This window comes from Danio rerio, chromosome 23, assembly GCF_052040795.2.
Source record: "Danio rerio strain M-AB ecotype USA chromosome 23, GRCz13ab, whole genome shotgun sequence".
Classification (NCBI taxonomy): domain Eukaryota; kingdom Metazoa; phylum Chordata; class Actinopteri; order Cypriniformes; family Danionidae; genus Danio; species Danio rerio.
The window spans coordinates 40,492,748-40,501,759 of record NC_141043.1 but is presented as its reverse complement, the minus strand read 5'-3'; the positions used below and the strand labels follow the sequence as shown (position 1 = coordinate 40,501,759).

General features: G+C 38.5%; 1 protein-coding gene across 2 annotated transcripts in view; it reads right to left on the bottom strand.

The window, feature by feature from the left end:
• Positions 1-1,242: 1,242 nt before the first annotated feature.
• The window catches only part of vwa5b1 (von Willebrand factor A domain containing 5B1), a 108,696-nt gene continuing 100,926 nt past the window's right edge, over positions 1,243-9,012 (bottom strand). For both annotated transcript variants that reach the window (XM_087307594.1, XM_087307593.1), the window contains one exon: positions 1,243-2,498. In XM_087307594.1, coding sequence (XP_087163720.1) covers positions 1,875-2,498 — 624 coding nt within the window. In that variant the 3' untranslated portion in view covers positions 1,243-1,874. The remainder of the gene's footprint in view (positions 2,499-9,012) is intronic.

Here is a 9,012-nt window from a genome sequence, read left to right as displayed (position 1 = left end):
CTTTTAGTAGTTAATACTATTGTGTTCACACAAAGTTTAGTATTACAGGTCTGACATCCACATTCAACAACCAAATTAACTCTCAAAAAGCAGGTAGTGATAATGCATTGACAAATAAAATATTAATTCGATGTGTAGAGAGCCGCACTGAACAACTGGCACATGTAAACGCTGTTTCTCTTTTTATTAATGGAGAACGAGTTGCATATTAATGCAGCAGGGTTGCCAGATCTTGCTAGAAGAAACTGAAAAAGCACTTCATTTATTAGCCATATACCAAAATCTATGCACTTGTCTACTATATTAACCCCATAACCTGGATTAAATAAAGCTCAAAGACACTTAACAAGTGTTATATACTGTAAGTGGACATGGCAACACTTTAAAAGCTTTCAATGTAAGATACAACAGCACTATTGATGGTGGTAAACTGAAAAAATCACTGACCATAACAACTCTTTGGTCGCTTTAATATTACTTTGGTCAGAATCCTTTTTATCGCACTATTTGCGACCTTATTTCTCATCACCGCAACAGCAATAATACATTTCACTTACAGTTGCAACCTTGTTCCTTTCCACTGTGTATAGCTGTCATTTTAAATCCCAAGTGTGTATATTTATTGTTGTTAAGGGTTAATATCACTAACTCTAAGTAAAACTAATTTAAAAAGAGCAAGTTACATCCAATATAAAAGAATATATATGATCGATAAGTCCTGATGGCATGTTTATATCACTTATTTCAGAAATCTAACCATGTCACAGCTTTGACAAGTTATACAAGATTGAACCTAATGTTTTAAAAGGACAGCTCACCATAAAATCAAAATTACCTCATCGTTTGTTCTTACACATGTACACTGTGAACATTTCCAAAGTAACTTACTGTAGATTAATTACGGGAAAATACTGTATTTACATTTATCTTGCTGTATCTGTATTTACATAATTGTGTGTATATTTTTACTGTAAAATATACATTCATTTTCACAATGCAAATTTTAAATACAGTAACATACCGCATACATGTTCTACAGTGTACAAATACTGTGTAATTTACAAAAACCTTAACAGTGTATGAGTTTCTTACTTCGGTCAAACACAAAAGAAGACATTATAAAGAATACTGGATGCTGGCACCAATAGACATCTGTAGTAAACTAAACACTACCTGACTAAAGTAGTGTCACATATCCAAGTTTTAGAAACAACAAATAATAACTTGACTTCTAGTTGATCATTTGGTATCAGAAGTGGCTGATATAAAAGGCAAAGGCCTCTAGATTACGCGTATTTTACCAAAATAAAATAAAGTCATGCCTTGATTTTTAATTATTTAATCAGGACAGTAAGGTCTGACTTTGCTTAGACATAAGTCTGACATACATAAGTCTGTCTTAGAACTGAGATCGAAGACTGAAGACTTTTGTCAGGTAGTGTAGAAGTCAATGGGTGTCAACTACCAGCATTTTAAAAAAATATCTTCTTTTTTGTTCGACAGAACAAAGAAATCCAAATAGTTGAGTAAATGATGTCATAGTTTTTATTTTAGGGTGAACTATCCCTTTGAATGTATTTAATGTGAAGTTAAAATGACTTAACATGTTAATCTGACTCGACTTAAAAATTAAAGGCAGCATTATTATTATTATTATTTTATACTGTGAACGTACAACAGGGATCTTGTAATGCATTAGCATCTACCTACCTGTGCAGAGTATGTTTCTGGCGAATGTTAACAAAGTACTACAACGATTTCTATCCATAAAACTAAAACAGAACCCACAGAATAAACATTAAAACGACTTCAGGAGAGTAAAAACCCTCTCTCAATTAGCATAGTTTGAAGTGTACTCCCTACCCTACGAGGACTCAGACGCTGTTGGGGTTGTAGCAGAGCATGTTGAGCTGCAGGTTTTCGTCCCAGTGTCTGAGTATGATGAAGAGCTGATTGGCTGCAGCTTTGACCGCCGCCAGGTCTCGGCCTTCTGGGATGATCTGTTCGTCGAGCCACAAACTCGCTTTGGCCGCAATCAGCTCCCACTCGATGAAGTAACAAGCCGAGCTGTGTTCAAGCCAGGCCAGAGCGACCGCCGTGGCCCAAACCATTCCTTCGGGGTCCTGCGATATTGTCGTTTCAACCATTTCAGACTCAGACCCTCGTCCGCTATCGTGCAAAGAGTTAATGGGCGATGGTGGGGCTTCAGTTGACATTGATGAAAAGCCATGCAACGAGTGCTCGCCGTCCACCCGAGGGCTGCGGGACATGAGATCCTCGCATTCAGAGTTCAGATCGGAGTCTGTGGGAGGAGGCGAGGAGCCGCGGTGGACCTCCAGACTCTCGGAGCGCTTGGATCCAGAGTGGGACATGTGGGTGAGGCTGATTCTGTGACTGGCGAAGGGCGATGTCCACTTCAGCTTGTCCATTGGCACGTTGATGGCGTCACACAAGGCACTGTTCAACATGAACGCCCCGCAGGACAGCTGCAGAGACACCTGCAAAAACACCAAACACAAACACTCTACTTAATCTGCATTTACATTTACATTTAGTCATTTAGCAGACGCTTTTATCCAAAGCGACTTACAAATGAGGACAAGGAAGCAATTTACACAACTATAAGAGCAACAATGAATAAGTGCTATAGGCAAGTTTCAGGTCTGTAAAGTCTAAGAAGTAAAAGTGTTAGTACTTTTTTTTTTTTTTTGGGTACAGTTAGTGTGATATTCTGAGAGGCAATTGCAGATTAGGAAGTGAAGTGGAGACTAAATAGTTGAGTTTTTAGTCGTTTCTTGAAAAAAGCGAGTGATTCTGCTGTTCTGATGCAGTTAGGGAGTTCATTCCACCAACTGGGCAGATTGAGCGTGAGCGTGAGCGAAAGTGATTTCTTCCCTCTTTGGGATGGAACCACGAGGCGACGTTCATTCACAGAATGCAAGTTTCTGGAGGGCACATAGATCTGCAGAAGTGAGAGCAGATAAGAAGGAGCAAGGCCAGAAGTCGCTTTGTAGTCAAACATCAGAGCTTTGAATTTGATGCGAGCAGCAACTGGCAGCCAGTGTAAACGGACTAGCAGCGGAGTGATATGTGCTCGTTTAATTTCATTGAAGACCACTCGTGCTGCTGCGTTCTGGAGCAGCTGAAGAGGCTTAAATACTTTAATACTTTTTTTTGTGAGTAAGTTAATTGCACACTGACTGAAATTTTTGCATGTTAAAAATAAATTCAACTTCGCTGGCATGGTATGTCAACTTGTCAGCTCAATCGTGAAATGGAAAGTGAAAGTGAAACTTGCACATCTTGTTAAAGGTCTCATGAAGTGCTTTAAAATGTGCTTTTTTAATCCGATGTTTGACATAATCTCAACCGAAAAATGAAGAAAGGGCGGGACATAGAGTAGCACTTCCCCTTTTTAAAAATACAGCTATTTGTTTTATCACCGATCTGCCATTGAGTGTGGCTGAGCTCAAGTGCATCAAATGAAAAGCAAAAGTGAAGCGCCTTGAAGGGGGCAGGGCATGTCAGATACTAGAGAGCATCTGATTGGTCAAGATTTAATGAGAAGTATGAGGTAACGAGGAAAAAATCATTGATCCATTTAAACCAGTGGCCTCAAAGTGCAACAAGCTCAACTGACGTCAAAACAACGAGATTCAACCCCCGAAAAACATCTGTTTTTGAATCACTATAATTGTTGTGCAGTCGCATATAGCCATTTGTGGTTTTGACCCCCCACCTACAGGACATTTAAAGTAGTGTATTACGTGCTTGGGCTACTTTCGGTTTCTCCCAGAGTGTGGTCGTGAGTAACCCAGTGGCGTAGCGGACGAGCCCGCAGGGCACGCACCGCGGGGGGGCCCTGCGTGATTAGGGGGCCCGACGTCATCGCGATTGTCAATAACTGAAAATCCAGGAACCGCAATAATCAAACTCTAGGGAACAACTGTGGTTGGAACCAAAGTTCACAGGTCTGTGTTCTCTGAACTGCTCAAACTACTTCATTCTGATTGCTTGCCGCCGAACTGCGTCATAGCCAATGAAGACGCGCTGCTGTTTCTCGCCGCCAGTTCTCGTCAAAAAATGAATGACTTCTGGCTACTTTGACGCTCTCGCCGCTTTCGGTTTGTGATCGCTCCTCAGTTTGTGAAGGATTCCCCGCGTTGTCGCTCCACCCCGCCTCTGTTCCCCGCTCCTCAATTTGTGACATAGATATATACACTAGATAAAGCATAGGGACCCTGAGCATGCGTCTATAGCGCCGCCACATTGGTACAGTGCTCCCAGAACAAATGTCATTCAACCGCACTAGACAAGACAGTATTATTACTTGAAGATGCAGGACTTTAGCGCTGTCTACGAGTGTAGTAACGAGCAAACAAAGAAAACAAAGCACAAAGGCAGAACATTTCATAGGTAAGATAAAGTTTTTACTTTTTTGTATGTTCTGAACTTTTGTGCTAAACAGGTAACGTTATTGATGATAACAGTCACTTACTGCATTCATCATAAGGCAAAGTAGCTCCAATTCGCACTAAATACTTGGCTTAGTTTGCATGTTCTCCCCATGTTTGCATGGGTTTCCTCCGGGTGCTACGGTTTCCCCTACAGTCCAAACACATGCGGTACAGGTGAATTGGGTACGCTAAATTGTCCATAGTGTATGTGTGTGAATGAGTGTTTATGGATGAATGAGTGTTTATTGCAGCTGGAAGGGCATTCGCTGCATAAAACATATGCTGCATAAGTTGGTGGTTTATTCCGCTGTGGGGAACCCTGATAAATAAATGGATTAAGCCAAAAAGAAAATGAATAAAATAATTTTGGGATAATCCAGTATTTCCCAAAATTTAAAGGATTGACCCTCCCCACATTTTGTTTTGATGTACTCGAGGTGGGATCAAACAACATTTAGGGGGGTCAAACCACCCAAACGCTCCTGTAAATCACACTCCTTAGTTACACTGAATGTTTAAATTAAAATGGAGAAAGAGACAGACACAGAATTGCTATTGAAGACAATGGCTGTTGTGAATCTGATGCGCTTTAGCTCAAAGACTCTGATTGGCAGAGCTGTGATATAAACAAAACACTATTGGCTATTTTTAAAGGGGAGGAGCTACTCGTTAACTCCAAACATGTGTTCATGTTTCAATTGAAAGTGCTGCACGCAGTAAACAAAGCTGTGCATTTCGAGAGACCTTATATACAAACAAGCACAGAGACTGAACTTCAAGCAGCCATTGAAGGTCTTTTAGCATTGCCAATTACATTAGCCTCAGAAAAAAAAGCTCTGCTGATTTGGTTATGGCTCATCTCCATTTACTTTGAGTAATTTCCATGACCCACAGGCTATATATTCTACTCAAACAGGACATCTCGTTTAAGCAGATGCACCGATCATGAGATATTGATCGGTGGTTGTTAAATGTCACCAGATATATTACTCTCTATATATAAAGACTCCTGCCTTTAGGTAAGTATTGACCAGCTATTCATAGGTTATGAGTCAAGTGAATCCAATATACTCAATGACGTCATTACAAGCTGTAAGTATATAGAGAGTCGAACATCAAATTATTAGCTCCATACTGTGATTTTGTTTTTATTTCCCAGGTGGTGTATAACAGAGAGATTTTTTTTCCAACACGTTTTAAACGTAACAGTTTTAATAATTCCTAATTGCTGATTTCTTCACCACAGGCTCATTGTGGATACATACCCCTGTCTACATTTCTGGAGAGCACAAATTATGTAGCTAAAAGTACGTATGGCTGTAATTTGGCTTTAAAATGAAAACTACAGGTTGGAATGATGCTGCCGACGGCTTCTTTTTCTTTTAGCGTTACCTGATAGCTTACCTTCGTACGGATAGAGTTTCTGGTGTTACCAGTTTGCTTAGTAGCCTGCCGCGTATGCCCCTGGACTTGGGACGTGAGGCTGAGTTGAGCACGACAATAGGGTTTGAGTTCGGAGAAGAACGATTCCAGAAACCAAGTAAAACAAAAGCAAATAAATAAATAAAAAAACAACAGGCTAAAAACGTGATGAAATCACATCTCCTTTTCTTTTTCTAGATTTCTTTTAAAAACACTATTGGTTGGGTCACGGGTGGATGGGTCTGTCGGTCAGTCTGAGCCAGTCAATCAGTCAACAGCAAACTGGCCTGGTCGGCTGCAGTATACATTGTGCCCCTGGTGGATTTACGCAAGAAGAGAACGTGCCAGATAAAATTTAAATAATCAAAAAGTGTACACAGCGGCCTCTGGTGGATTTTTAAAAACTGCGAGCAGACGTACCTCCAGTTACGTATTTCGATGTGTCCAGAAATGTAGACCAGGGTATGTATCTGCAATGAGCCTGGGTGGGATTTCTTTTGTCTTTGCCATGGTTACAGTACTTATTATATTATTAGATATTTTGCAAGATGCTACAATGGCCATTTCCAGTGACTGGTACTGTACAGGTCACCTTTATTAGGCTTGCGTTTCCACTGCCTAAAGGGTACCAAAGGTGGGCGTGGTGTATGACAGAAAGTTTCAGTCAACATCATTCTCGCTTAAGGAAATCTCGCTCAAAGTAAAGCTGTATAGGTCGTTCACATTTCATATGAGAACCTCTTCTCACTAAACAGATGCTTTATACACCTAAACACTTGTGCATAGATGTTCATTACTAACCTTTATATGAACATGATTTGATTATAACTGCAGATCAATGACGAAATAGCCTATGGTAACGTCTGCAATTATATGAAATAAATAAATGAATACAACATATATGAACACATACAGACCCTTACAGTATTTGATTTGTTACCAATTACATAAGTACATAAAAACTACACACAGCATACATTTAGTCCTTATTTGGGTTCAAAAAGGACACCCAATATATAACCCAGTTAGTGCAAATCTCTTTCCTTTATCTTTAATCTTCACCAGCACATATAACCTCTGTGAGAAAGTAATTCTGTCATTCGGAGTTCATAATAGTCCAAAAGGCGATGATAATAGTTAAACATGGCAGTTTGTTCACGTTTTAGGTTGCAGATAGAATTATTTGCTCCTTTGTTTTTTCCGGCTTCTCCTTTGTTTTTTTGCACTTCACTCTCATGTTTCTCCATTTCTAAAAGAATCGGATTTCAGAAGCACTTCAATAATCAAGCACATGTTATTATTATCAGCTCAAGACGTTTGTTATTTCAAATATAGAGGCACACATGAGCGATCTCGAGCTCCCTGGAGAAAGTGAAACCACTCGCACTTTTAGACGGACATGGCAGATTTTGTTCTTCTTGGCTTTGTGTCTATACATCAAGACATTAATAAGATTTGTCTGTGCTCGCGTCAACCATGGCTCGTTATTATATGCATATAATATGACAATGTAATGTCTTGGTTGTGTACTTTAAAATGGCGGCTTTGTTTTCATTCTTCTGCTTGTGTATGGGCGAGTGACGTTTCTCTGTAAACCAGAACTGTTCAGCTGTGCATCTTGCTCCGCATTTTGGTACCCTTTTGTCATGCTAGATACCCTTTGCAAAGGGTGCCTAAAAAGTGGTATGGTACGGTTCACTTTTAAATACCTTTTGACAGTAGAAATGGCCATAAAAGCGTACCAAACTGTACCGTACCACTCAGTGGAAACAGTCATATATGAACAACTAGTGTTTTTCAGGAAAATGGTAAACTTCTGGTGAACGGTTAATGTGACTATTTTCATTTTCATAAGGTTCCTTTTACAGCAATGACTTCGTAATGTAAATAAAATATAACCAGTTAAATAAACTTAAGCATTCATTTAGTTGTTCAAGCATAAAATGAGATGATAACCCATGTAAACTCTAGCAGCATCAGTACCAGCAGGCTAGCGCAGAAACTCCATTTAAAATACTGGCGTAAAATAAACTGTCATATTTTAAAGAGACGATGAGGAAAAATGGAATTTAATGCAGTGCTTCTTGTCCAGTCTGAGACCCTCTTTATATCGAATATCAGGCAGTGAAGATTTTTAAAGAAGACAGTACAGCGAAAGCCACCGGGATATCTGTCTGTAAATTAAAAGTCCTTGTGCATATACTCCATTCAGATTCAAGTGCAATTTAAAGACTTAACTTACTTGTTTGTTTCTAGTCCAAATTAAACCGAGAAGTATTTTAAGAAACACAAAAAAAGATTGTCTTGTTTTCAGAAATATTAAGCAATCAATAAGTGAGTTTTTCTTTAAAACAAGCAAAATAATCTGGTAACACTTTAGTTTAGGTACCAATTCACACTATTAACAAACCATTAAATAACACTCTTAGCTTAGTAAATGACTAATTAGCTGTTTACTAATAGTTTGTAAGGTAAAAGTTGGGTTTAGGTTTTGGATAGGATTAGGGATGCAGAATAAGATCATACTTCATAACTACTAATGAACAGTTAATAACTTAATAATAGGCAAGTAATAAGCCAGTAGTTAATAGCATGAATTGTAACCTAAACTAAAGTGTTACCAATAATCTTATGTCAAAGTAAAAAACAGGATTATTTTGCTTACCGCATTTTTAGATTTTTCTGCTCATTTTAAGGAAAACATTTTTATTTCTGAAAACAAGACAATATTTATTGTTAGTCTAGAAAATACTTCTTGATTTAGGAATTGGTAGATATTTGCACTAGATAAAAGACAAAAGCTCTAAGCAAGAGAAGCATTTTTTGCAGTGCATTCGAGTAATGTTAAAGTATTTTTTTTTTAACCTGAACTAAAATGAATAAGACTTTTTCTGAAAGATAAAATATAACTGAGAATATACCGAAAATAGAGCTTGCTCAGTTAAACATCACTTGGGAAATATATAAAAAAATTATAATTTCACTGAATGGATAATAATTTTGTCTTCAACTGTATGCATGTGTAATCTATATATGCTTTATGTTCGATCGAACCACATATAGAGTGGGGGAGATAAGTATTCAACACATCACCATTTTTTTTCAAAACATATTTCTAAAGTTTCTGTTGACT